This window comes from Ammospiza caudacuta, chromosome 7 (assembly GCF_027887145.1).
Source record: "Ammospiza caudacuta isolate bAmmCau1 chromosome 7, bAmmCau1.pri, whole genome shotgun sequence".
In the NCBI taxonomy this organism is placed as follows: Eukaryota; Metazoa; Chordata; class Aves; order Passeriformes; family Passerellidae; genus Ammospiza; species Ammospiza caudacuta.
The window spans coordinates 38872533-38900262 of record NC_080599.1 but is presented as its reverse complement, the minus strand read 5'-3'; the positions used below and the strand labels follow the sequence as shown (position 1 = coordinate 38900262).

At 55.3% G+C, this 27730-nt stretch overlaps 2 protein-coding genes and 8 non-coding genes across 10 annotated transcripts; 3 read left to right on the top strand and 7 right to left on the bottom strand.

Annotated features, from left to right (window-relative positions):
• Window positions 1-147: 147 nt before the first annotated feature.
• PLK3 (polo like kinase 3) lies at window positions 148-7280 on the bottom strand. Its single transcript, XM_058808614.1, has 15 exons — window positions 7125-7280; window positions 6240-6347; window positions 6040-6156; window positions 5487-5616; window positions 5310-5397; window positions 4679-4774; window positions 3816-4011; window positions 3345-3471; window positions 2841-2950; window positions 2645-2762; window positions 2458-2541; window positions 2099-2261; window positions 1870-1999; window positions 1539-1649; window positions 148-1156 (listed from the first exon to the last, which is right to left on the bottom strand). The coding sequence occupies exons 1-15, from the start codon at window positions 7278-7280 to the stop codon at window positions 962-964; spliced, it is 1929 nt and encodes a 642-aa protein (XP_058664597.1). The 3' UTR covers window positions 148-961.
• An 11660-nt stretch (window positions 7281-18940) lies between these two features.
• LOC131560401 (small nucleolar RNA SNORA35) lies at window positions 18941-19070 on the bottom strand. The gene has a single exon (XR_009274977.1). It is a non-coding gene; the product is annotated as a small nucleolar RNA SNORA35 (small nucleolar RNA).
• A 576-nt stretch (window positions 19071-19646) lies between these two features.
• Window positions 19647-24389, bottom strand: RPS8 (ribosomal protein S8). The gene is made up of 6 exons (XM_058808683.1): window positions 24368-24389; window positions 23433-23539; window positions 22955-23054; window positions 21399-21574; window positions 20323-20452; window positions 19647-19809 (listed from the first exon to the last, which is right to left on the bottom strand). The coding sequence occupies exons 1-6, from the start codon at window positions 24369-24371 to the stop codon at window positions 19700-19702; spliced, it is 627 nt and encodes a 208-aa protein (XP_058664666.1). The 5' UTR covers window positions 24372-24389; the 3' UTR covers window positions 19647-19699.
• Window positions 20009-20080, bottom strand: LOC131560392 (small nucleolar RNA SNORD38). Its single transcript, XR_009274969.1, has one exon. It is a non-coding gene; the product is annotated as a small nucleolar RNA SNORD38 (small nucleolar RNA).
• LOC131560391 (small nucleolar RNA SNORD38) lies at window positions 21078-21150 on the bottom strand. Its single transcript, XR_009274968.1, has one exon. It is a non-coding gene; the product is annotated as a small nucleolar RNA SNORD38 (small nucleolar RNA).
• Window positions 23146-23249, bottom strand: LOC131560393 (small nucleolar RNA SNORD46). Its single transcript, XR_009274970.1, has one exon. It is a non-coding gene; the product is annotated as a small nucleolar RNA SNORD46 (small nucleolar RNA).
• On the bottom strand, window positions 23608-23692 carry LOC131560390 (small nucleolar RNA SNORD55/SNORD39). Its single transcript, XR_009274967.1, has one exon. It is a non-coding gene; the product is annotated as a small nucleolar RNA SNORD55/SNORD39 (small nucleolar RNA).
• Window positions 24390-25076: 687 nt separating the features above from the next.
• Window positions 25077-25191, top strand: LOC131560396 (U5 spliceosomal RNA). The gene has a single exon (XR_009274973.1). It is a non-coding gene; the product is annotated as a U5 spliceosomal RNA (small nuclear RNA).
• Window positions 25192-26733: 1542 nt separating this feature from the next.
• LOC131560406 (U5 spliceosomal RNA) lies at window positions 26734-26848 on the top strand. Its single transcript, XR_009274982.1, has one exon. It is a non-coding gene; the product is annotated as a U5 spliceosomal RNA (small nuclear RNA).
• Window positions 26849-27607: 759 nt separating this feature from the next.
• Window positions 27608-27722, top strand: LOC131560405 (U5 spliceosomal RNA). Its single transcript, XR_009274981.1, has one exon. It is a non-coding gene; the product is annotated as a U5 spliceosomal RNA (small nuclear RNA).
• Window positions 27723-27730: the final 8 nt, after the last annotated feature.

The window sequence follows — 27730 nt, the reverse complement described above, 5'->3', positions numbered from 1 at the left end:
CAGCACCAGTCAGTGGCAAGAAGGGTCATCCCCAACAGGCAGAAGCAGCTCTGGAGCAAGAATGATGCTGAAGCTCCTTTTATGACTCCAGTTTCAAATAAGGCAGACATAGTTTGCCCTTACACAAATAAGTTTTTATTGAGGCGAGTCAGGGGGAGGGGAACTGCACAAGGACAGACCAACAGGAAAATAAATAATTCCATATAAATAAGATACATAAATAGTCCCACATGGCAGAGACTGCCTTGAAATAAGAAAACAACCCTGGGTCCCAACAAAATGAGGGCTTCTCCAGGCAAGTCCTCAGATCCCATGTCCCACCCTTTATCAGACCTCAGGTTGTACCAGACAATTCACAATTTGGGAAGAGACCGGGCACAGTTGGGCCCAGCACAGCTCCCTCCTTAGTGTAACAGTTGTGGAGTGGCACACACCAGCCCACAAAGCCCCTGGCAGGGCAGGCAGCACCCTTCACCCCTGCCCACTCCTGGGAAGGGGTTTTCCTATCCCACAGCACCCAAAGTTTGAGATCAAGGCTGTGGCAGCCATCTCCAGGCCATGCAGAGGGTCTGTGCATCTGATGCATCAGCTGGGGCAGGGGAGCCTGAGCCTCCACCACAAGTAGTTGCCAGCCTCAAACAAGGCCCTGCCAGCCCCAACCCAGCTGCAGGACACTCGCCCACCACCACCTCCTTGTAACACCCCCCGTCCATTCCATCAAGACCAGCACCACAAGGGCAGGAGATGCCAGGGGGGAGACAGCGATTGCCCAGAGCCACGGAGCAGCAAGGATATCCAGACCCGCTGCTGTAACCACATCCACATGTCTTAGTCCAGAGTCCAGCTGAGCACCAGGATACACAGTGCCCAGGGTGATAGCCAGCACCACATCATCCCTCCCATCCCATGGGAGGGCAGGGGGAAACCTCCAAGTCCAGACAGGGTCCCCCGAGGTCCCAGGCTAGGCCTCAGCCCATTCTTGGAGAAGCTTGAGGATGTATTTGAGGCGGTGGTGGAGCTCAGGAGAGCAGCCCAGCTCCTGGATACTGCACAGCTTGTAAGTGTAAGAGTTGCGCTCCCGGTTGATGTAGGTGACAAGGCAGGAGTGGTCAGGCTTGCTAATGATCACCTTGGTGTGGTCGTTGTAGAAATTCACCTAGGAGACAGGTTGGGCTTGGTTTAAGCCATGCTTCCCACAGCATGTCGGGAGCCAGGATGGAGCCATATTTCCTGCCTCAACCCGTTCCTCCTCCCCAACCTGCCTGGGAGCATCCCAGCCCATGCCCCATGGCAGGAATGAGCCAGCCCTAGCACAGGGGCAGGCACAAGCATCCAGCTGAAGTGCTGTCTCTCCATGGGCTGGGGAAGCTGCAACCAGCAGCTCCAGGCACTGGAGCAGCATCCTGCATCCACAGCTATTTTCACAGCTGGATTTTCCAATTGGGCTGTGGCAGACAAGATCCAACACAGACCAGAAGGCCACCATCTGGCCTCCTCTTCACAAGGGTCTGAGCATCTCCACTGTACCCCACACATACCTGGAGGGTGCCATTGCTGAAGAGCATGAGCAAGGCTTGGTCAGTCTTCACCCACTGCAGGAGGAGCAGGGCTGGCTGCCCAAGGTCATCTATGCTGGGCAGGTCACCTCCCTTTGAAAGAAGGGTCTGCATAAGTCACTGGTCCCACACATGGGAGCACTTCCAGCAGCACACACAACACCAAGGCTGGGTACCCTCTCAGTGGAGTCCTCACTCTCAGGACACAACCCTGTGTGCCCACCTGGCCACAGGTGCAAGCAGGGAGTCCAACCAGCTCAAGTGGTGTGGTCAAGCCATGGCCCAAGGTCCAGCCCTGGGCCCCAGCACTCACCTTCATGAGATGCTGCTCCATGTAGGAGGCGAAGTAGTGCAGGACACTCATCTGTCCCTGCAGCTGCTCGGGAATGGCAGACACAGAGAACACCAGGTGCTTGCTGTTGGTCGGGTTGTAATGCACAGTCCTGGAGAGAGCAGAGCACCAGTTTTGGGGATGTTATAGACTCCCCTTCCCACCCAAGGGGCTCCCCTAGAGACAGATCAGCCCCATTGCCACCGCTCACCTGCGGTTGGGGGAGAGCATCATGTGCGTGCCATTGTTGAAGAGGACCCCAATGCTGCGGTTGGAGAGCTGGTAGCCAAAGCCATACTTGTTGGAATAATCCACCCACTTGCTCACCCAGACAAAGTGCTCGTGGCGGGCCAGGGAAGCTGGGTTTTTCTCCGCTGTTGGAGAAGAGAGGAGGTGAGCAGCCAGCCAGCCCCTGTCCATCTCACCTCCCCAGGGGGAATAGATCCCTACAGCAGGCTCTGGCACCATTTAGGGTGCTATTTGTACCCCAAGTAGCAGCCATGCCTTCATCCCAGGGGGAAGGGGATACACAGCCCCCTATCCCACCCCATAGCAGTCCAACCAGTTTACCTGGAGGCATGGAGGAGAGGCAGGCCCTCAGGAGCCGGACAGCTGACTCAACGATGGCAGAGGCGGTGACGCAATCCTCGAAGGCTGCGGAGAGAAGATGACAGGTTGAGTCAGCCAGCCCGCTATCAGCCCCAGCATGACAGGAAGCCTGGGGCAGGCTAGGGTGGCTGGCACAGGTATTGCTCACCTTCACAGCTGCTGGCCATTGTTCCCCGGATGGAGGGGGATGCAGACTTGTGAGATGTCTCCTCCACCACTGTCTCCACGGGGCTGGAGTTGGCGCTGCGGCACGACACAGGAGTGGCCTGTGGAGAGACCTGGCTTTATCATGGTCTGCCTGCTCTGCCAAAGAAGAGCATGCATGGCCTCAGAGATGTTCTCACCTCATTCCCTTCCACAGTTTTATAGCTCATCTGCCGACAGATTGAGGTCTTCATCAGCCCAGTAACCAGCTTGGAGATGTCATCCCTGTCCTCTGAAGAGCCCTTCTTGGCTGAGGGGAGAGCAAGAGATGAGTACACTGCTGAACATAGAGGCTGGGGACATCCAGGCCACCCCTCCCAGTAGCTCAGTTCTCTCTTATCTATTCCCATGCCCATGGAGACGACAGGGTGTCAGACAGCTGTCTCCCACTTTCACTTCCCAGTTCTCATGCAACACAGGGCTTCCAGGAGGAACTGCCCCATGGGTTGTGGCACAGTATCCGCTCTCCAGGCACACACCCATGCCAGGCCACCAGCACAAGAAGGGCAGGGGCACACCCAGCTTGTGCTGTCCCCAGGCAGGGGGTCCAGAGAGATCCATCAGAAGGTCTCTCCAGAAAACAGGATCCACTTCTTCCTGAAGGAAGAGTCACCCAGAGGCTCCCTGGCAATGCACAAACTTACCCTTGGGTTTCTTCTTCCCAAAGAGTGTCTTGGTGACTTTAGCAAACAGAGTCTTTGCAGGATTTGGGGGACTCAGCTCTGGAGCCATCACGCAGCTGCTGGGAGGGAGTTTCTCAGGCGTGTAGCCCTGCAGAGAGGTCAAGGGAGAGGTTTGGTTTCCATAGGCCACATGCTCCAGCTGCCCTGGGCTGACCACAGTCATTCACATCCCTCCTGACAGCCAGCTTGTGTTTCTGTCAAGCCTCAGAACATGACTGGCATCAGCACAGGAAACAGCCCCTTGCTATAGCAACAAGGCAGCAGAAGCATACCAGATCCCTCAGTTCCTCTGGCTGGCATTTGGGCAGGACAGCGGCTGCTTCCTTTGAAGGACTGACCCTTCGTACAGGACAAGGACAGCACCCTGCACAGCCCAAAAAACCTCATCCCACCTGGAGAAGGGTCCCTTGGCCCAGGCCCTCACCCACCCACCTTGAAAAACTCATGGTCCAAAATCTCATCAAGGGTGAGACGGTCCTGGGGATTGCGTCTGAGGATGCCAGTGATGAGGTGCTTGGCAGGCAGGGAGAGGAAGACAGGGAGGGTGTATTCCACTTGCTTGATACACCTGTAGGTCTCCTTGAGGTCAGAGGTCTCAAAGGGAGGGTTCCCACACAGCAGGGTGTACCTGGGAGGGAACATGCATGCCACTGTCAGATCCCCACCAGCCTTGTGACTCAGCAGCACTTAAAGCAAGGAAGTTATTGGCATTTGGCTGGCCACACCTGGCTGAAAGCAGCACTTCCAGCCCCGACAGCCATGCTCACATCCGGCCATGCTTCCTCCTAGCAACTGTTTAGAGCAACAGGCAAGGAGCCTTGAGGAAGGACAAAGAGCTGGCAGCAAAGGCCACCCACTGCTCCCACCCCTGTGGCCATCAGGGTGGAAAGGGGAGCAGGAAGCTTGCAGGCAGCAGCCGGGGCAGGGGCTGGATGTGCCGAAACAGCAATCGCTCCCTGAGCAAACAGCGCGGCAGCCACGGAGATTTTCCGTTGTTTATCAGGTTCACAGTGCGGTCAAGCCTGTGCTGAGTGCAGCATGAGCACACCCACCCCGTGCAGTCCTGCTTGCACAGTCCCCACACAGCATCCCAGGATGGCTGCAGGCAGCACCTGCTCCCAAGTAAGGCTGGGCAGGATCCAGCCAGCCGCTCCCCTCCCCCTGCCTCCCAGCAACTGCTGCAGAGCCACAAGGCACAGCACAAGAAAACTTCCTCATCGGGCTGCCCACAGAGCAGCTGCCCCCGCCCCAGGCAGGGTGCCTGGACCCCTCCCCACCCAGCAGCACAGACTTACATGACACAGCCCAGAGACCACACGTCTGACTCCGGCCCATGGCCCTGTCTCAGCAGCACTTCTGGGGCCAGGTAGTTGGGGGTCCCGCATATTGTCCTGTGGGGCAGAGCACCAGATCAGTGCATGCTCTCCATCCCCTCACAGACAGCCTCCCCCTGCTCCAAGCCCTGGGATTTCCCCTTGTCTTCCCCGCTCCGTTTTGCTCTTTGTGGCCCCCCTTCATCTACAAGGAGCCCCATAGAGACTCCCCCCTCTCCAGCTCACGGAGGTCAGCAGCAGCTGCTCTTGGGGAGCTGTTGGGAAGAGCCTGTCCCGGAGCTGAGGGGGAACAGAGCCTTTGTGTCCCAGCCTGTGCAGCCGGCACGGCAGCCGGGCAGGCACAATAGCCATAGTCAACACATTGTTCTCCCCGACGGCTGCAAGCTCACTCATGAGGAGCCACAAAGCCCCCAGCCCCCTCGCCTTGCCTGCAGCTGGAACAGGAATTGCTCCCTTACCCCAGGAAGGGGCCCTAAGGCTTCCTCTCCCAAGACCAGGCAGGACCCTTTGCGCCTCCACTCTCCTCGGAAGCCACAGGAAGAAGAAGAGTGAAACCCTGGAGGATTCTGAAAAAGGAAAATCTCAAACTTACTTTTTCTTCTGGTCAGAGACATCCTGGCAAGCAGCCAGCCCAAAGTCCCCCACTTTCAGCTCCATGTTTTCATTGATGAAGAAGTTGCCTGCAAGTCAAAGGCGATGCGTCACCACAAGTCCCTTGGGGACAGCTTGCTCCCCACACAACACCCCCCGTGCCACCCACAGCACTCACCAAGCTTGAGGTCTCTGTGCAGGATGCCCTTGAGGTGAAGATATTTCAAGCCTGAGATGATCTGTTTGAGGTAATAGCGCACTTCGGGCTCCAGCAGAGTATGACGGGCCTTCCAGATGTGGGCCAGGGACTGCAAAGGGACAGAAGACAGCTTGTGATGCAGGCAGGGAGAACAGGCAGCCCTGCTGACTAGGCATAGGCTAGGCAGGGTCAAAGCCAGTTCTTCCAGAAGTTGCACATTCACAAATAATCCTTCTTTCACAGCCATGACCTCAGCAGACTCGCCACACGAGGCTGAGGCTGCTCACCACAGCCATGGGAATCTCTGGATTTATGGTGGCCACACCATGAGCAGGCAGTCTGAGACAGACAGACAGACAGCTGCTGGAGTGCCCAGTGCTGTGCAAAACCACTCTGCTTACAGTGAGCTCAGAGTGTAACAGCTGACAGCTCAGGAGAAGGGGACTGCTAACACAACACCTTAGCAAGGCCTGCTCAACCAGCTATGGCTGCTTAGGAGATCCTTTGATAAGGAGGCCACAGCAGCACTGACCTTCCTACTGCAGTGCTCCAGGAAGATGTAGATGCTCTCCGAGTCCTCAAAGTAGTGGGAGAACTTGACGATGTGCTTATGGTGCAAGTCCCGATGTAGCTCGATCTCGTTGGTGATCTGACAGAGAGCAGCAGTGCCAGGTGAGCACAGGTGAGCTGCTGCCCCCCAGCCCAGCCCCCCAGCAGCCACACGGCACCCACCTTCTCTCGCTGGTGAGGTTTAGCCACCCGGCTGTGAGGAATGACCTTCACGGCATAGGTTTTGTTGCTGGAGAGGTCTGTCATTTCATAGCATCGTGCAAACCCACCCTGCAAGGGAAGAGGTGGTTACGGATGGGTGAGAGACAGCTCCTTACCCCTGCCTGCTTACAAGCCTCCTCCTTCTCCTGCCTTCCCTGGCAGCACAGCCCGGCGAGCGTCACACGCTCCCTCCTGCTGCGTCGCCCACTAAGATCAGAACTATGATGCTCTCAACCAGGCATTTTCTTCACCCATTTCTTGTAAAACCTCCAGGCATTTTCCCTTCCACTATGGCCGGACTTTGCATCTTTCCACATGACAGATCAACCTGGAAAGTCCTGCGCAGGGCAGGAAGCCCGGGGACCGGAGGCCATCGAAAGGCAGCCCCATGGAGACAGGTTTTTCCTGCCGTGATGTCACCCTCCAATCTGCACACTCAGCCGCTGAGCCCACTCGGGCCGGGCTGGGAACCGGCATCCTCCTCCTACACACGCCGCTGTCAGCCGGAGGAAAAGTTGCGTGCGGCGGAGCGGCGCGGGCCGGCACCCCTGGGAACCGGGGCACCCACCGGCCCACGCACCCGCCGCGGGGCGCCCCGAAACCGATGCGGCTCCGATAGCCGCCGAGGCACGCAGCCAGCGCGGGTGATTCACGGCTTCCAGCGCTGCTGCGGGCCCGCCGGGCGAGGCGGGGAGGGCGGGGGCGGCAGCCGGGGGGCTGTATCCAGCCCGGGCCGCCCGCGATGGGGGTCGAGCAGGCGCGCAGCCCCCGCCTCCCCCCTCGCCCGCACCAGCTCACCCCAGCGCCCTCCGCGACGGCCCAGCCCCCTTTCCCCATTCCCGGTACCTTTCCCAGCAGGCGGCCCTTGCAGTAGGAGCGGCCGGACACCGGGTCGGTGATGATGCGGGTGGTCTCGGCCGCGCGGGGCGGTGGCGCCGGGGCGGGCGCGGGCCGCGCGGGGAGGGCGGCGGGGAAAGGGGGGAAGAGGCCGGCGGACTCCATGGCGGCGCGGCAGGATCGGGAGGCTCCGGGGCTGGGGCTCCGCCGCGCCCCGCGCACGTGGCCCCGCCAGCGCGCGCCGCCGCTGCCGCCCCGGGAATCCCGCCGCCTTTATCAGGGACCGCGATGACGTCACCGCGGAGCCCCGCCCCCGGACCGCCCCGTGCCGCCCTTAAAGGGGCCGCAGCACCGGGAGGGGGCGGGGTTTCGGTATTCTGGGAATGCTCTGGTGTCCCTCTGTCAGCTGTGACACCGCGGCTGAACCCCTGGCAGCGTCTCCACTGCACGGGGCACACCCCTGCACGCACAGCGACGTAGCTGCATCCCCCTCCTACAGACAGGAGAGGGATGTACAAGAAGGACCACGCTACGGAATAGCCTTATTCATCACATCAGAAGCCTTCTTCTGTCTAGGCTTCTTCTGGACTTTCTTCCACTCAAGCCTGGCCCCTACAACAGAGCTAGGAGGACAATGACCGCCTGTCAGAATTAAATCCCTAAACCCTATAGAAGTCCCACTCTTAAACACTGCCATCCTACTAGCCTCAGGGGTTACCGGTACATGAGCCCACCACAGCATCACGGAAGCTAATGGACAGGGACAACCTCCTCCTGACTCAGGGTTCTCCTGCGGTCACGCTAAGACCCCACAAACGCGCAGAGCTCCCTCCCCTGTCTCCCAGGACATACATAGCTCCCTGCCATGCACATCTGTAAAAACACTCACACATAAAACACCTACTCACGGGGTGTTTCCCCTCACAGGTGTCACCAGCGTGTGGCACACGACCAGCTGGGGTCCTCACGCCTCCTTCCCATGGAAAGGTTGTGGCCCAGGGAGGGTTCTCAAAGTCCCTGTGTGCCCTGACCTGCCCTCCCTCACTTATGACAAACTTGGATGCAGGTGGACACTCCCCAGCGGCTTTTGACTCTGTGCCAGGGCCCAGCAAAGGGGGTCACAGATGGGCGCTGGGCACACAGGGAACAGCGGGAGATGCAGGGATGATGGGATCCACCATCCCTGCCCCTCGGTGCCTGGGCACCCCGTCCTCAGCCCTGCTGCTGCGGTGGCCTGGCCGTGCAGGCTGTGCCACAGCGGTGCTGCTCCCTAATGGCCGTGAGGAGCACTCGCCGCTGTCCCCGGATCGGGCCACGGACGGTGCCTGGCACCGCTCCCTCCCCACGGGCACGGCAGCTGCGGTGTGGCTGCAAACCCACAACCCCCCCGAGTGTGAAGCAGCAGCGTTACAAGAGCCCCTCAATCTTCCTGCTGTGCCTCCCTCGCTCACACCACACACGGTGACCATCCCGTGCCCTGTGCCTCAGTTTCCCCCCACTGCTGCTCAGGGCTCTTGCACTGATGCTCACTGCGCTCCTGAATGCGCTGAGGGTTTTGCATGAGCCCAGTTCTCCCCAGCACATCCCCTCTCACCCTAGGGTACTGGGGAAGAATCAACTCCATATTTTTTCCTGCAGAAAAGCTGAGAAACCTGCCTGAAGAGAAAGAGGAAACAACACAGATCCGGCTGGGTTTTTTTTCTTGTGTTTCCAGCTTTTGTAGGGGAAGCACACAGGAACCCACTGCCCATCAGCACACAGGGCCCGGGAGCAGGCTGGGATGCTGCTGCCCCAGGGAAGCTCCTGTTTCCATCACGTCCGGGGCTCCCCGGGCATCACGGGTTTTCCGATGGAGGCCCCGGCTCGGGGCTGCCGGAGCTGAGTCAGCGTCTGAGGGCGATGTGTCTGTGTGTGTGTGTGTGTGTGTGCATGGGTGTGTGTGTGTGCATGGGTGTGTCTTTGTGTGTGTGTGTGTGTGTGTGTATGTGTGTGTGTGTGTGTGTGTGTGCATGGGTGTGTGTGTGGGGTGTGTGTGTGACTGTGCGTGGGTGTGTGTGTGCATGGGTGTGTGTGCGCATGGGTGTGTGTGCGTGGGTGTGTGTGCATGTGTGTGTGCATGTGTGTGTGTGGGTGTGTGTGAGTGTGCGTGTGTGCATGTGTGTGTGTGCGTGTGTGTGCATATATGTGTGTGTGGGTGTGTGTGTGGGTGTGTGGGTGTGTGTGGGGAGTGTGTGTGTGTGGGGGTGTGGGGGTGTGTGTGTGTGCGTGTGTGTGTGGGTGCGTGTGTGTGTGTGTGTGTGCATGGGGGTGTGTGTGTGGGGTGTGTGAGTGTGCGTGGGTGTGTGTGTGCATGTGTGTGTGGGTGTGCGTGTGTGTGGGTGTGTGTGTGTGTGCGTGGCTGTGTGTGTGGGGTGTGTGTGTGCGTGTGTGTGTGTGTGTGTGTGCATGGGGGTGTGTGTGTGGGGTGTGTGAGTGTGCGTGGGTGTGTGTGTGCATGTGTGTGTGGGTGTGCGTGTGTGTGGGTGTGTGTGTGTGTGCGTGGCTGTGTGTGTGGGGTGTGTGTGTGAGTGTGCGTGGGTGTGTGTGTGCATGTGTGTGTGTGGGGTGTGTGTGGGTGTGGGTGTGTGTGTGTGCATGTGTGTGTGGGTGTGCGTGTGTGTGGGTGTGTGTGTGTGTGCGCGTGGCTGTGTGTGTGGGGTGTGTGTGTGAGTGTGCGTGGGTGTGTGTGTGCATGTGTGTGTGTGGGGTGTGTGTGTGAGTGTGCGTGGGTGTGTGTGTGCATGTGTGTGTGTGGGGTGTGTGTGTGAGTATGCGTGGGTGTGTGTGTGCATGTGTGTGTGGGTGTGCGTGTGTGTGGGTGCGTGTGTGTGTGTGTGCATGTGTGTGTGTGGGGTGTGTGTGTGAGTGTGCGTGGGTGTGTGTGTGCATGTGTGTGTGTGGGGTGTGTGTGGGTGTGGGTGTGTGTGTGTGGGGTGTGTGTGTGCATATATGTGTGTGGGGGGGGGTGTGCATGGGTGTGTGCGTGTGTGTGTGTGGGTGTGTGTGTGGGGGGGTGTGGGTGTGTGTGGGGGTGTGTGTGGGTGTGTGCGTGTGTGTGTGGGTGTGGGGGGGTGTGTGCGTGGGGTGTGTGTGTGCGTGGGGACATCTTGGAGGGGAAGATATTAGGGGTATGGCATGGATGCTGAAGGAAAAAAATTAAAAAATCAAAATCCTTCCAAAGTCAAAAAAATAGGCTGTGTGTCTTCCCTTCCAAGTTTTGCCTTCCTCCTTGACTTTTTCTGCTGCTTTTGCAACATCTGCGAGCTTAGTTTTGACATGTTTTGGTCCTTTGAAATGCAGATGATTTCCTCACAGCCTATTTTTTGAAGACACTAAAACTCCCGATTTTCTGCTTTTTTTCCTGTTTTTTTTCTATTGCATTTCATTTGATCCTATCTCTTTTCCAGAGTGTTTGTAAGCCTTTCTTTTCAGGTTGACAAGATTCCTTTTCTCTTCCCGAAAAGAAATTGCTAGTTGGTACTACTACTTGTGTCTGAGCGCGGTGGTACGCACTGTTTTTGATGTTTAACAACAGAGGCTTGCTGTCGATGTCAAACTGAGAGCGACAATGTTTCGCCTGATGCTTTTTTTTCGGCATCTAGAGCAGATAGAAAGTTGATTTGGTGGAAATGTTTTCACACGGCAGTCTTTTTTAAGGTGACTTGGTTTACTACAAGCAAAGCAGCAAGGCTTTTTATCAGAGTGTAACTGCACAGTGCTAACAGAATTTTCTTAATTTTTTTCTTGATTTTTTAAAATCTTTTCAATTTTATCCATTTGTTGTGTCAAGTTATCTTCTAATGTTTTCCTTAAAGCATTGACCTGTAAATTTGTAAGATTTTGTGAACTTATGAGTCTGCTGCAAGCTGTTAGCATTTGCGTGACTGTTGGAGGCTGATTTGGCAAAGTTAAAATAATTTTTCTACATTCATCGTTAGCATTTACAAAAGCAAGGTTTTGAACAATATAGGAATGGGTCTGTTCATCTGGACATTGCCTTTCAACTGCTTGAGTTAATTTATCTAAAAATGACCTATAGGATTCTGCTTTACTTTGTTTAATCAGTGGATAAGAATTTACATGTGTCCTAGCTGGCTCTACTGAAAACAAGGGTTTCTTTGCAGCATCTTTAATGTTTGCTAATACAGCACGAGGGAAGTTTATTGCTTGATTTTCTGCTCTATTGTAAGGTGGATCATTTGCTAATCTAACAACATCTAAATCTGCATAATCAGTATCTGCGTATTTTTCAACTAACTTATTTAGAAGTTTTTTCCATTGTAATTCTCATAGTAGGTACTGTGAATTGGTTAAAATCAGAGAAGTCACATTTCGACAGTCAGCAGGGACTAAATCATAAGAATTAAAAGTACTTTTCAGCACATTGTTAAAATAGGGAGAAGAGAACCCACTTTCTTTCAAAGCTTGACGTAATTCCTTTATGTCACGGCGAGTGAGTCTTTCGTATTGTGGGTTACGACCATTACGCCCATTTCTTACAGGTAATGCAAGGAGTTGTTTCTTTGAGTCTAAATCTTTTTCTAATTTTTGATTAATGTAAGACCAATTAGGCAACTTTAATGGGAAGTCAGAACTGACAGTTTCACTGACAGCAGCTGTTCCGAGAACCCTGCCAGTGTCCGAATTCTTGGCAGGGAAGTTGCTGCAGCAACAAAGTTTCTTGGGAACTCTGCCGATATGGACAGAAGAACACGCTCTTGAATTCTTGGCATGGACACCTCAACAACACGCCCCCCTTGGAGCCCTGCCATGAGGGACAGAGGAGGGCTCAGCCAAACAACACGCCTCTTTCGAAGCTCTGCCAAAAGGGGCTGGGCAAAGGGCGCCTTCTCTGGACTGGGGAGGAAAGCTAAGATTCGAACTCTTCTGGGAAAGCAGCCTTGGGTTTGTGCTTTTGAGAATCTCTAAAGAGTAATGGCATGTTTCACAAAGTCTCTTTGCCTGTCAAGATTCAGCTGGAGAACAGCTAACATCAGACTGAGAATTTAACACCCTATCTTTTCTCTCAACAGCAAAAAAACCCAGATTTCGAATTCTTCAAAATCTCAGCTTGTTTCTCTCTAGAAACTTTTTGAAAATCTCTTGCTCTTTCTTCAAGCCTCTGCCCGGGCAGAGCCCCCCTAGTTTGGCTAAATTCCTGGCTGTTGCCTGCTGCATTTGTCTTCCCTCTGCTTTGTCTTGTGAACGAGCTCCACTCACTGCTATTTCATCTTGTATATCAAAAGGCTGGCGAATAACAGAAAAACCTGGCAGAGGCTTATTTGAACAATTTACCAAAAAAGAACTCTCCAAATCACAAAGCACCTTACCTGCTTGAACTGAATCTGAGGGGTTGCCTTCTCAGAAAAGGAAAACAGTAACAGGAGTGACCCCCACAGCCCCCCCACTACACAAAGCAGACTCTAAAACAATTTCAGCTGCTCTTGCTTTTACAATTTCAAAACACATAATTCTTTTATCACAAAACCTCTGCAAATTCACATCTCCCCCCTCTGCGTGGCTTGCACTTGCCTCCAAACAAATTTCACGAACTCTTAAGTTCTCGGAATACAACAAAATTCTGAACGCTTCTCCTGATATGGAAAGAGTTCATCATTTCCCGGAGGGGTGCTAGAGAGATTATTTTCTGCCGCAGGGACACAGAGAGACCCGAGAGAAACAGAAGATACGACCCAATCTGAAAGCCGTCCTGGTTCCCCATTTCTGGAGGACGGGATGCAGCCAGCATTTCTGGGAGAAGCACCAGATGAATAAGGAGGGAGAGAATCATCCTGACCGAAACCTGAAAATTTCCTCGAGAGGGACGCAGGCTCAATTTTACTTGGATTTAAAGAGTCTGAGCAAGATATTTTGTTTTGTGGCTCAGAACTGTCTTGGTGGTTGGACCCTTGAGTGAGCTGGGGAAGGAAGAACCAGTACCAGCAGGGCCAAGGCACCCCAGGAACTGAGGCACAAGTACTGCACACTCTCAGCCCACGTCCCATCTTACTCAACTCCACAGTACCCAAACAAAGAGCTGTTGGTACACTCCATGTGCCTCAGTTCACCCAATTCACCCCATAGTGGGCACACATGCACTTTCAGGGTGTGAAAACAGAGCTCCCCTCTCCAGCACTGGGCGATGTAGTGCTCATGTCTGACTCTGCTCCTCCTGACGGGCCTGGGACTTGTGTGGGATGGAGGGAATTCATCAGGGGTCCAGCGATGGAGTGCAATGCTGGCCCTTTGGTCCCGAACCGGCAGGAATGTGCACTCTGCTTCCTTTCCCCAGTGGAGCTGGCAGCTGCGCCCAGCCGGGCAGAGCCCTCTCCCCATCCCAGGAGAGAGGCAAACTCAGCAGAGCCCAGCCCAGCCCTTCTCCAGGAGCTTGGGGGGCTGATGATGGAGCAGGGACAGGACTGGAGGGACACGGACAGGACTGGAGGGAGACATGGCTTCGGGCGGGGCAGAGGGAGAGGCTGGGAAGGGGCATTCTTTCTGGGGAATGGAGAGGGGAAGGATGATGAAGGAATGGGAACTACGGCTTATGAAGGAGGGGCAGAATAAGAGGGGATCGCGGGTTGATGGACTGCAGGGGAGCTGGGTCGAGCGAAATTTGTGGGTACCGCTGCACAGGGCGGCCGGAGGGTCCATGGCTGGCGGCGGGACCCCTGCGAGGGGACGGGGCACGGGGGGCTGAAGGGCGGCCATGGGCCGGGCCGGACGGCGGCGGGGCTGGGGCTGGGGCTGGGGCGGGATGTGCCGGTGCTGGGGCGGGATGTGGCGGGGCCGGGATGTGGCGGGGCCGGGGCCGGGATGTGGCGGGGCCGCCCCGCGGCGAGGCGGAGCCGGCGGCCGCGCCCGGTGGGAGCGCGGCGGGAGCGGAGCAGCCCTGGGGATGGGGCGAGCGGCGGCAGGTGAGGCCGGGCAGGGCACGGGGGGCACGGCCGCAGCTCCGGGGTCGCTCGCTGCCCGCGGGCACCCGGCCGGAGCAGCGGGAGAGGAGGCCCCGGGCTGGCGGCGTCGGTGGCACTGCAGGACGGCCCGGGAGGAGGCGAGCGGGTCCTTTCGCGGAGGGGAGGAGAGGTGGGGTTCAGTTCCCCCGCCGGGAAGGCTGGAGAAAGGGAGCGGGAGGGCACAGGGAGTCACCGTCTCCGCTCTCCCCGCAGACGCCGGGCTGGGCACCGTGTCCCTCTGGGGCAGCCTCCTGCTCGCTGCCGGCCTTGCCCTGGACCCAGCACCGCCTGTCTGCAACTGCTCCGAGCCCATGGACTACCAGGCTTTCCGGGAGGCTCCGCTCCCCGAGAGCTGCTGCCTCAACTTCACCAGCTCCAACATCACCCACCTGGACTGGGGAGCACTGGTGGGGGTGCAGGGGCTGCGGGAGCTCTACCTCTCCCACTGCAGCATCATGGCCATCAGCAACGCACAGGGAGCCCCTCCTGCCTTGGAAATATTACACTTGAGTCACAACCTGCTGGAAAGTCTCCCTGGAAGTTTTCTAGAAAATGCCCCTAATTTGAGGGTTCTTTATCTGGACAGCAACCAGCTTCAGGAGCTGCCCAGGTCCTTCCTGAAAGCATCTTCCCAGGTCCAGGAGGTCTACCTGGGCTTCAATGCCCTCACCTTCCTTCCTGCCAGCCTCCTGAAGCCATCTCTGCTCCAGCTTCAGCTCTCCAACAACAGCTGGGACTGCAGCTGTGCTCTGCTAACCACCCTGGAGGGCTGGTCCAGCCAGGCTGCCGAGGTGATCTGCCACACCCCAGAGCAGTACCACGGTGTGGGCCTCCAGAGCATCCCCCGGGAGGAGCTGTGCCACTCGCACGGCCTCACCGCCCTCTTCATCTGCCTGCCGCCCCTCCTCATCCTCGCCAGCGTCACTTGGTGCTTCTGCCGGCAGAAGAAAAAGACCAACTACAGCCTTCAGAGCAGGTCCCAGAGCCAGCGGGCCGCGGCAGACAGGGGCAATGTGCCACTGTCTGCAGAGCCCCACCACTACGTCCCCTACGATCTGCCTGCTGCTCCCTCCAAGGCTGAGAAGAAAGTGCTGCTGGGGAAACAGGCTGTGCTGCAGCCCTTCATGGATCCACTGGAGAGCGGCAGGGACCTCTATGAGGAGGTGGAGATCCAGGTGGGATCCCCCAGCAGTTCCCAGGTGCCATCCCATGAGGGGCAGCTGGGCACCCCAGCAGCAAGGGCAGAGGAGCTGGGCAGGGAGCCAGAGGGGGACACTGTCAGCGTGAGCGAAGTGCTGAAGGACTCTGCCAACCGGGAGAAGATCTATATGAGCCAGACAACCAGCTACTACAACCTGGTACCTGGCATCGAGCTGGAGGACTCAGACAACCTGGAGTATGAGACCATTGACCTGCACTGATGCCAGGACTTGGGCTGTGTCTGGACACACAGCAGGATGGCAGGGGCTGGGCAGCAGTGAGAGCCACCGGAGCAGGAGAGGCACGAGTTGTCCTGCCATGGCTGACAGTGGCTATTTGCAAAGCTGCACCGCAAATACCCATCCCTTGCCCTGTGCTACCGTGTGAACCCCTGGCTTGCCATGTGCTGCAGCTGGGCAAGGCTGCAAGGCTGCTTCAGGCTCTGGGGACCCTCCCACAGGATGGTGGTGCCTGAGGAAGGAGGTGCAGGGAAGGTGGGGGCTGGTTTTGGGGATCAAGCGATGATGCTGTGAGTGCCAGACCCACTGACCAGAGCTTCCTCTCCTGCTGGAGCCAGATGGTGTCTGGCACAGACCTGCTGCGCTCCAGCCTGCAGGGAACATGATCTGGAGACATGAAACAGGGCTGGTCCTGCCTGTGGTCTCTGGATGGGGTGCCCTGGGCCTGTCAGGGGAAGCCTGTGGTGGCTCTGCCTGCTGTCCACCCTATACCCCACAGGGACTTGAAACAGTCAATGAACGTGTACTTCATGGTGTGTGTGTGTGCACACTTGTGGGAGTGTGTGTGAAGTGCACACACAAACAGGGCGGCATCAGAGGGGGCCCTTTGCAGACAGCCCTGTAGGACCCAGCTCTCAGTAAGAAATATATTATTTTACTCCTGGCACTGTGGCTCCATCCCTTTGTGCTTTGGGGTAGTGGGGAGCCAACAAGTGGGATGTGGGGAGTGCAGGGATGGTGGAGTTCACTCCTACCCCATCTACCCTCCCCTGCCCTGGGTGATGGCCCAGTGAGGGTGTTGCCCAGCATCCCTGGAGCCTCTTTGTTGCTCTGGCAGAGCAGAGCTGGGCACTGGCCAAACGCCAGCAGAGCCTTTGATTTGTATCAGGATTTACAACAGGGGTGGGGAAGGTGTCAGCTTGCTGTAAATGCCACAGATCCTGAACAAAGCAAGAATTTGTGGGGCTCCTGGGAGCAGGGCAAGGGCTGGGGGTGCTGTGAATCACCACTCAATACAGGCACTCCCAGCAAGTCTCACCCATGGTGCTCCAGCCCTTCTCTGCAGATGGGGGGACACCCTCGAGCCCTGCTCCTCCTGCCCGGGGGGACATTGTCCAGGCTGGAAGCTGCATTGGCCACCCTGTGTGCTGTGGAGCTGTGCTGGGCCCGGTGCCCAGGCAGGAAGGGAGGGAGCTGGGCAGGGCAGGACGCGGCGCTCCGGGCGGCAGAGGAAGCGGTGTTTCCTGCAGAGTGCTGTGGGGCTTCCAGCAGCCCATGGTGGGACTGCTCAGCCCCAGCCCCACATGGCCTGGGGACAAGGATGGGATGATTTTCCTTCATGTCTCCTGCCACTCATGGATGTTTCCCCATTTTATATCCAGCTGGACTGCTTCCTTCCCTGCTCCCTCCTGGGTCCTGGGAAAGTATCCCAGCTTTTAATATCCCTCCATCACTCTTTGCCAAGGACTGCAGTGTACCCTGGCTCATGCCACCCCCACAGGGACAGAGGGATCAGAAGCTGCCACAGGACTACAGCAGAACAGGCTGGGTTGGCAGCTGTCTCCAGGGGCTGCAGCCCATCCCATGGCTGCAGGGTTTGACTAGGGCTAACAGCTGCATTTTCCACCTGTGCTCTAGAAATGCCTGCAGTCCTTCCATGGGTGCCCCCTCTGTTCATGTACCCTGGGGTCCTGTTCCCAGGGCTGCTGGGAATGATGTAACATCCTGTCCTTTCCCTCTTTCTCATGAAGCCTAAATTCGGATGCCATGGCTGATGCAAAGGGAGTGACCCAAATCACCCCACTGGGTCTTGTTCAGCCCTTGCTCTGGTACCTGCAGTCCCTGCCCAAATTTATGACAGGTGACAGGGAGGTGTGACCAAACCAAGTGTTCTCTGCTCTTTGTCTGTGACAGCCCTGACACACTCAGACACGTTCCCCCTAAGAATATTAGTTTGAAAGTTCCCTTTCCTGCAAGTCCCCCTTCCTTTAAAGCTCCCGAATTCCCTCAAGCCAGCCCTGCTTCTCCTCCATTGCCTTCCAGGTCACTGCTGGACCTATTGAAGTGTAACCACAAGGTCATTTCCTGGGTTGGATCATGTCCTGTGAAAATACCCCAAAGTTAATACTGTGTGAAGCTGAGAGAGCCACTCAACAGCAAGGAGCAGACATCCCACAGCCAGCACCACTTTGGGAGTAAAGTGCCACACACGCTGGGCCAGCTGCCACTGCTGTTCCCATGTCACACTCCCAGTGCAGCTCTGGGTGCCACTTTTGTTCCCACGGGCAGTTGCCCTTGGCAGCTGTGTTTCTCAGAGTAGTAACTTAGTAAACAGCACACACTGATGAGCCATAATCCTGTTTATCAGGGGACAGGTTTATAATGCTGCTCTGACACCAAGCTGGCATTTGCTACATAAAGCTGAGTTTCTCCATCGGTACAAAGTTCCTCAGAAATAGCCTGAATGCTGTTTGCACTCTGTGGAGGATGTCGGGAGAGAAGAAACACATTCAGAGGAAGCGGCCGTGACACAGCCCTGCCAAGTGCGCTTATCGCCTCCACCCCACCTCTCTGGAAAGCAGGGAAAGTTTACACCGGATCACTATGGAGAAGGAATGTGCTTGTGAAAACATCCCACCCAGCCCAGGTCCCACTGCCAGGGACTCCTGGACTGCAGGGACACCAGCTGGGCTCAGCTCTGCTCACAGTGCCCACAAGCACTGACCCAGTCTGTGAGGGGCTGCCAGTGCACACCCACGGTCATCAGAACAGGTACCACCATTCTGCAATGCTCAGCTCTGGTACTGACTCATGCTCACCTCCCTGCCAGCAGCACAGCACAAACCCACACTCCCCAGGCACTTGCCCAGGGCACCTCCTGAGTTACACTTGGCAAACATGGCACAGCATCACAGGAAAAAAAAAATTTAAACTCCTTTCCCCAAAACTGTTTGGCGGGACAGAGTTGCATTTTTGAAGCATGAGACTTAAGTCTCACCACAATTCTCCTTGGGGCAAGATGATCATGGACCAGCCCCCTTCAGTTCAGAGGTAGTAACTGTGATGCTGGGGCTGCAGGAAGCCTGATTTGCACCAGTGATCCAATGGATAAACGAGGCTTTTGTGAAAATACACAAATGGGATTAAGTGTGCAGTGTGTTCACCGGACAGGCACAAAGTGTGTGAGCCTAGCCTGCCCCACGGCACAGGACCAGCCCTCAGATGGGCTCCTGACTTCCCCCAATACCTGCACAAAGAGCAACTATTTTCAGAGATTTACTTTCCTTAAGGGACAGGAGCCTTTAGGAAAGATATCACCAAAAACACTCAGAAAAGCTTTTGTTCACCACAGCTTTCCAATTCCACCCAAGTGACAGGGCACAAAGCTGGAGTTTGTATCCAGCTTTCGAAAGGGACAGACCATGATGTGAGCCTGGCCCTTCTGCTAGAAGGAATTGATCTTGCACTGGAGTGAGACCAAGGAGGTCAGGGAAAGACCAGCTGGTCAGTGAGCAGTGCCACCTGGTTTGGTTAAAAGGTCCTGGGTCCTGCAGGGAGTTGTACCACCAGGCAGGAACCACCAAAAGGGGCTGCTGGCTTGAACCAGGACATGGGAGCTCACATAATGTGGAAGGCAGAGGCAGAGTTACCAGCTGCAGAGGCTGAAGGTGTAACAGCCAAGTTTTCAGCCAGACTTAGCCCATTTCCCCACTGACCTCTCCAACACCCCAACTGCAGCACATGCTGATCTAACACAGAACAGGGAGAAAGTGTGCACAGACTTTAGGAGCTCCTAGGAACCCAGAACTTTCAATGGGCGTGCACACTTGCACCTACCTCCTGCTCACAGGTTTCCAATACTGGACATCCCCCACTTCTGCGAAATCTGATAACTCTTTTTCACACACACTTGGTCCTGAAAGTCACTTAGAACCCACAGAGATGTTTTAGTTGAGCACGTGCAGGGTCAAGTTTTGCCTGAAGATGTTAAAGGGCTCAGGGATTCCAAGAGTTCCATCTTCCTTCACATTTTACTAGGCAGATGGAGCTACAGAAGCCCTCTCCATACTGCATACACAAATGAGCACAGAATCTGCTAAGGTAGAAGACTCTTGGTTTATTCGTTCTCTTAGCACAATAGTTTTTATATTCATTTGCCTTTTCTGGCCTTGATCTTCCTCAAGTAGAACTCTAATTCCTTGCCTTCCAACACGTAGCCATCGGCTCGGCCACACTGTCCAGGTCTGGAGGCAATGCAGGCTGCAAGGAGAAGTCACTCAGTTAACGAAGTGTGGCAATTCCCCACCCAGGGCACACACCAAAGAACACACCCTGCACGCAGCCTCCCTGCAGCAGCACGGAGGAGCAGCTCAGCAGGCACTGGGTCACCAGGCCGTGTGCCTGGGCAGCACCTCTGCCTGGGGTACCGTGCTCTGGAAGCTGCAGTCCCTAGTGAAGTCCTCCTCAGATCTCCAAACTGTCATCGCTCGGGTTCAGTAGCAGAACTGGACAAAGGTCTCATCACCAGAAGACTTCAGAACACTCAACTGTTTGTCAGAGCTTGAAACATCAAAGCTCTCAGATGCCTGCGGCACATTTTTCTGACACACACTTGCTCATTTTGCTAGTCTTGAGCCCCTTTCTTTCTCAAAGCCCCAACAGGAATAATCAACTGCAGAAGCCTGGCTAGCCAGACTTCCCCATCCTGCCACAAGTGGGGTATCTCTGGAGAAGATAAAAGAACAAGTTACATTAATGCTGCCAGGGACTCACCAAGTAGCTTTCCTTGCTGGAACTGCTCCTCAAGAATACTTGCTATCTTGGCATTCTTCTTTCGCTCATCATATTTTTTCTGGATCTTCTTTGAACGCTTCTTGTTCAGTATTTCCTCCTCTTCAGGAGTCTAAACCCAAGACCAAAAGCAAAAGAAATTGTTTAACAAATAGCCACCTTCCACTAACACAGATGTTTTCCACTACCATGAAGGAAGCCCTTGTATTCTCAACACTGTACTGTTTTCAAAGTCATACCTGGCTGAGGCATAAATACTTTGATTTCACAGAACCAGGTACTGCATTTCACTTTTGAGACCAAGAAATTCAACATTGCTAACCAGAGTCACTGCTGACAAATGAGCACATTGCCCTAGGGAAGGCTGTTTTCAAGTCAATGAAACTGCAAAGGTTTCCCCCTGGTGAACCACTCCTACAAAAAGCAGTGAATACTTTTTCCCTCTGCAGAAATAATGAAAGCACTTGGGTGTGGTGCAAGTCCAGGCAGACGAGCTCTCCCCCTGCTTCTGCACTACACAGTACCCAAATGAGAACTGCTTTGCTTTTAATGCAAGGATTAATCTGAATGCTACATGTGGGGTTTTAAATACCTTCCAGCAGTCCAGGGTTTGATTCTTACATTAATGGCTCAGTGTAGTTTCAAGACACTTAAAAACAGGCTGAAGTTCAATTAGCATTCCCCAAGCTTCTCACCAAAGCAATCACTGCCCAGCACAAGAACCCAACCTACAAAGTCTTCCTCAGCATCCTAAATTGTCATCGCTCTCCCTTCAGTAGCAGAACTGGACAAAGGTATCATCATTAGAAGACAAAGATCTTGACAGTCAGGTCCTTGTGCACAAATGGGTGTAATGCTTCCAGGAGAGCTCCTGCTACTGAGCACTCCATTAAGAGAGCCACACTTATCCTGGGAACCAACCTATGGGAACACAACTCGGATAAGCAGTGCTGGGTACCCAGGCCTTTTCTGGCAGGCAGTGTCTGTCCAGGATGGGTGAGTGCCTCTGGCAGGGCAGGCTGCAGTGCCAGGAGCCCAAAGGAGAAGCCCAGGCGTACCAGCTTGGCGCCCTTCTTGCGTCCCAGGGGCAGGGCATAGTGTGCCTCGTACCACTGCCGGTACGGGGTGCTGTCGATGAGCACGATGCAGTTCTTCACCAGCGTCTTCGTCCGCACCAGCTCGTTGTTGGAAGCGTTGTACACAACATCAATAATTCTGGTCTTGCGAGTGCAGCCTTTCAAGAGAAAAGCATGAGTTCAGACCTACAGGGATCAGACAGCTGAGTATGCAGCTCACAGCATCTCACACATACCCTTGCAATAACTTTGCACTCAACACCCCATTCAGTATCTTCCAGCCTGCCTGGCACATTGAATTAAATGTAACTAGAAGAAGCATCTCTTTTTCATCCGTCAAACTTTCTGTTCTTAGGACAGAAACCTACACCTGGAAATGAAATCCCTCCTACATGAAAAACCAGGATCAGCAGCCTTGCTGGAACTAATCTCTAAAGCACCTAAGCAATCCTAGATAGTAACTTTCCAGACTAGCAAGATGAGCAGATGCCAACAAACACTGCCCACAGGGCTCAGTACTGTATGCACTTGCTAGAATTACTGAATTGAGCCATACTGAGTGGGAATGCCCTGCAACACATTTTAGAAACCATTTCTACAGGATGATGTCTATGAGTAAATTGAGAAGGAAAGCTGGTGTCTTCATCCTTCCAAGACCCCCTGAAGCATGCAGCCTTAGCTACTAGATTTGACTGTTTAGTAATCACCTGCCCTGGAAACAGCCCTGCACATACACAAAGATCATGCACAAGGTGGGTTTTGCCCCTTCACTCACATACCTTGTCCATGTTGCAAGGTGCGCTCAGCCTCTTCACATGAGCAATGCACATGTGTAATGACACTTTTCACTGCACAGACAATGCTCTGAGATAACTGAAAGCATGGCCTGTCCCCTCACACCATGCAGGTCACTAAGCCACCACCCTCCTTACTGCTGTTTTACCATCCTACTCTGCACTCAACACTGACTGGGCTCAGGCTCAAGTGATACTGCTGTCAGCTTGTAAAACAAAGAAAACCCACCTTGCTCAGGGAAAATATGACAGAATTCCCCTCTTGCTTCTGGGCTTCCCACTTTTGCTTAGCAAAGCAGAAATATTAAATTGCACATGCTAATGTAACACTGTTCTAGGGTCAGGCCTTCTCACAAGCATGCTGAGTATCTTTCTCTGTTGCTCAACATCATTTAACTTTTAGTAACCATATTCACTGAGGAACAAAACTTGCATTTCTGAAGAACTACCCATATATAGGATTTCAGCCCTTTTTTAGTTGCCCTCCCCCATAAAAAGTTATGGTAAGCATGTCACTCAGTGTAACTATGACACTCCTATCACTGTGAACTTAGTGGAAATCTAAGTCCCCTAAGGCCACATAAGGTCAAAGTTATCATCATCACCATGCATGCTGCTTCAGCTGCCAGCTCCAGGATGCTCGATCCAAGCCCACAAATCCATGCTTGCATCCCTCCACTCTGCAGCAGTACCACAGAGCAGCACAGGTTTCCCTCCCACACAGCGGGCTCAGCACACACTCACATTCTGAGCCCCAGGAGAAGTTGCCAACATCCAAGCGAAGGGCTCGGTACTTCTTATTTCCGCCCCGAACCCTCACGGTGTGAATCCGGCGCGGGCCAATCTGCAGTCAGAAACAAACACCGGGCTGCTCTTGGTGCTGGAATGCTGCACAGCCCCCACAGGAGCCCGGCACAGCCCCAGCCTCCAAGGCAATGTGGTCAGTGTAACTATGACAAACACCAGCATCGGCAGATACAGTAAATGACCAGAACGGTCTGTTGCATCTACCTAAGGTGAAAGCTTCATCACTCCAATTGCCTTTTATTGCAAAAATTTATTGCTGTTTTGCATTGGCAGAGGGACAAACAACACCTTTTAGAGAAAGATGGTCAGATATTCAACCCCATAGCAAAGAACAGGAATTTAAACCTCTAATACCACAGAAGCAGCAACTCGAGTTGGAAAACACAATTCTGACCAACTTCACCCAATCACTCACCTTAGTGTTGGCGGGAGGTCGCCCCAACTCATACTTCCTCTTCTTATGGTAGGGCTTCCTCTTGCCCCCAGTCTTGCGACGCTTGTGCCAGTTGTCCCGGGAGATACCTGCATGGAGAGCAGCGTGGTCAGAGGGTGCCACCAGCCCAGCCGGCTGCAGCAGCAGGGCGCGGCTCTGAGTCCTCAGCTCTCCAAGGTTGGTATCCGCACAGTGCACTCAGCCTTATGCAGCAGTTAGAGAAGCTTCATCATTGATACTCAGATCTGCCCCGAGCACATCCCTTCCAGCAGAGCTGTACAAGCAGACAGACCCCCTCATCCGTGCTCTCTTTGGGAAGCTGCCTCCCAACGTACCTCGCGTGCTGGGCGCTCTCTGGGAAGCGCCCGATGCCGATCGACAGGCACACTACAGCCATCATCCTACGCTACTGGCAGGATTAGGAAGGGACCCCCATCCCACCTGTCCGCTGAGCCCCTACGAGAGACACCCCAAATCAACTCAGCCTGCTGGGTCCCCAACGGGGACCATCTCTGCAGAACACGCCACCTCCCGCAAGGGCCCAAGCTGCCAACTTGCGCAGCGTTCCACAACGCCGCCGCGCACCCCCCCCGATGGGTCGGCTGAACGCTGTTCCACCTCACCCGCATCTGCTCATCTGCAGCAGATACCGGGAGCGAGCCCAACGCTCAGGATCTGCAGGAAATTAAGGCGCAGCGAGACGAGGCCGCCGACCCTCATCATCCACCAGCCGCCATGTTGGGCCCGCTCACCCTCCCCCCGCCAGCGGCTCGGCAATACCGCAGCCGCCCCCGATGACGGACGGTGTAGGCCGTCGGCAGTCCCTGCTTGCCACCCGGTGGGGGACCGGGGCGGATGCGGTGGCGCAGCGGGCGGATGGCGGCGGATGTCGGCAGGCCCCGGATCCCTTCACTCACCCATGGTGCAGCACCGGCGCAAAGAGGCGGGGCGGAAGCGCGCGGGGCGGCTTGGCGGGGCGAGCTCTCGCGATGCGATGACGTCACCGCGCCGCCAGAGCGAGGCGCGTGCCGTTGCCTGGAGACGCGGCGGCGCCGAGGGGAGCCGGCGGACAATGGCGGGAGCTGCCGGGCCGGCTCTGCCCGCGGGCCCGGCACAGAGCGGCCATTGTCAGGGGTCCGTCTGCCGCAGGCCCGTCCTGTTTGTACGGCGGGTCACCGTGCGAACGCCTCCAGGCAGGGCCGGCAGGGCATCGTGCGAACGTCTCCAGTCAGGGCTCAGGGCCCGGCGTCCCGCGGCGGGGCTGAGCGAGTGCAAAAGCCCTCGCGCACGCGGGCTGCGGGTCGTGATAGCCTCATTAGCACATGCACATTAGTATTCTGGTTCATTTGCATGGCCCGTGCGCAGCGCTTGGTTCATTAGCATACCGCCTATTAGTATTCAGATTTATTCCTGTACCCAGGGTGCATCGCGCGCCGGCGGAGCGGCCCCGTCGCGCTTTCCGCGGCTGCTCCCCGGTACCGCCGGTGTCCGGGCGCGGGCTGCGTCCCCGTCTGTGCCGCGGGAACAGGCCGGGGCGGCGGGAGAGCCAGGCAGGATGCTCACAAGTCGCCGTGTTGTAGAGAGGAACAGCTGAGGGACGGTGTGTGCGCGAGAGGAGCTGCTGGCATACTCTGGTTTCTCTTCAGATCGTATAAATCTTTCGCCTTTTACTAAAGATTTCCGTGGAGAGGAACAGGCACGAGTGTCAAGAAATTTTTTGAGGCTCCATTTCGGTGGAGCTACCCCTATTCTGGTTTAAAAACAGACTGAAAAAAGGAAACTTTAACCGAAGCTTTCAGCTGTCTACTCAGGTAGTACAAACTGAGAGAAGTAGGTATAACGGGATATGTAATGCCGTAACTAGCAAAAGTGGTAATTGAAATCTCCGCCACCATCCGTGATGTTATACCCAGGTGGAGAGAGGTGACAAACGCTGTCCCCTCGGGCTGTGTCTTGGGACTGGCTGGGATTTTCAATATCAATGACACAGACAGTGGGAGTGAGTGCACCCACAGCCAGTTTACAACCTGAGTGGTGTGAGTGACACACCTGAAGGACAGGGTGCCATCTAGGACGACCTGGACAAACTTGGGCCCACAAGAACCTCAGGAAGTTCAACAAGTCCAAGTGCCCTGTGCTGCCTCTGGGTCTGGACAATGCCAGACAAAAAAAAAAAAAAAAACCTGGAGAACACATGGTGGAAAACTCACTGAGACTAGGACTGATGAGAAAGAAGTGGGGGTTCTTATGGGTGAAGAGCTGGACACGAACAAAGAGCGAGCAGTTGCAGCCCAGAAAGCCAACTGCATCCTGGGCAGCAGGTCAGAAGAAGCAATTCTGCCCTTTCCTGCTGAATCCAGCTCTCTAGTCCCCAATATAGGAAAGACACAGATAATGTTGGAGCAAATCTGGAGGAAGCTGTGAAAATGATCAGAGGGGTGGAGCCTCTCTCCTGTGAAGACAACCTGAGACACCTGGGGTTGTTGAGCCTGGTAGAGAAAGGTTTTGGAGAGATCTTATTGAGGCCTTCCGGTACTTAAAAGGGGCCTATAAAATAAAGAGAGAATGCCTTTATAAAAAGGCATGTAGTGACAAGGCAAAAGAGAACGCTTTAAAATTAAAGAGGAGAGATTTAGGTTGAATATAAAAAGGAATTCTTTACTGTGAGGGTAGCAAGGCACTGGAACAGGTTGCTCAGGGAAGTTGTGGCTGCCCTACCCCTGGAAGTGCTCAAGACCAGGTTGGATAGCTATTTGAGTGATCTGGTCTAGTAGGAAATGTGCCTACTCATGGCACAGGGATGGGAACTAGATGATCTTTTAGGTCCCGTTCAATCTAGACCATTCTGTGATTTTATTTTATTTTCCTTACAATTTTTAATTTAATACTACTTCGCTTTAATTATTAAACTCCTTATTCTCAACCCATGAGCGTCTCCCTTCTCTCCCTCCCGCGGGGTGGCGGCAGCCAGCGAAGGGGTCCACGGTGCCCCGCTGGGGTCAAACCACTACGGGGACGCGCTAGCCCTGCTGAGGCTGAGCTGCCCCGCCCCGTTACCGCTGATTTGCATACCCAGGGTGCCCCGCGGTGCCGCCGGTGTCCGGCCGCGCTGTGTCCGGTGCTGCGGCCGCTGCCCCGGGCTGTGAGGGCTGTCCGGTGTGTGCCCCCACCCGGGGCTGGGCCGGGGCTGTAGGGCTGGGAGCGGCGCGGGGGGAGCCGTGCGTCGCCGTGACGTGTGCGGGGGGGAGCAGACGCCGGGAACCTCGCGGAAGGAAATAACGGCATACTCTGGTTTCTCTTCAGATCGTATAAATCTTTCGCCTTTTACTAAAGATTTCCGTGGAGAGGAACAGGCACGAGTGTCGAGAAATTTTTTGAGGCTCCATTTCGGTGGAGCTACCCCTATTCTGTGGAAAAATAGATAAATAAAGCGCGCGTGTAAGGTGCTCTCAGCGACGTGCACGGGCAGTGGCAGCTCAGAAAAATATAATGGGGAATGTAATGCATTAGCTAGCAAAAGTGAAAATTGAATCCTCCACTGCCATCCGTGTCCAGGTCTTACGGACAGATTATAGGAATTAGTTGGATGGGTGCGGGTTAGGGCGCTATGGGCATTGACGTTATACCCAGGTGGTACCAAACGCTGTCCCTCAGGGATGTGTCTTGGGACTGGCTGGGGCGTTTAATATCTTTATCGATGACACAGACATTAGGAGTGAGAGCACCCGCAGCCAGTTTACAAGCTGAGTGGTGTGGGTGACGCACCTGCAGGACAGGGTGCCATCTCTGAACCCATGAGTGTCTCCCTTCTGTCCCTCCCGCGGCGTGACGGCAGCCAGCGAAGGGGTCCACGGTGCCCCGCTGGGGTCAAACCACTACGGGGACGCGCTAGCCCTGCTGAGGCTGAGCTGAGACGCTCCGCCCCGTTACCGCTGATTTGCATACCCAGGGTGCCCCGCGGTGCCGCCGGTGTCCGGCCGCGCTGTGTCCGGTGCTACGGCCGCTGCCCCGGGCTGTGAGGGCTGTCCGGTGTGTGCCCCCACCCGGGGCTAGGCCGGGGCTGTAGGGCTGGGAGCGGCGCGGGGGGGAGCCGTGCGTCGCCGTGACCTGTGCGGGGGGGAGCAGATGGGGCCAACGTCGGGGAAGGTTATGGTGGCATACTCTGGTTTCTCTTCAGATCGTATAAATCTTTCGCCTTTTACTAAAGATTTCCGTGGAGAGGAACAGGCACGAGTGTCGAAAAATTTTTTGAGGCTCCATTTCGGTGGAGCTACCTCTAT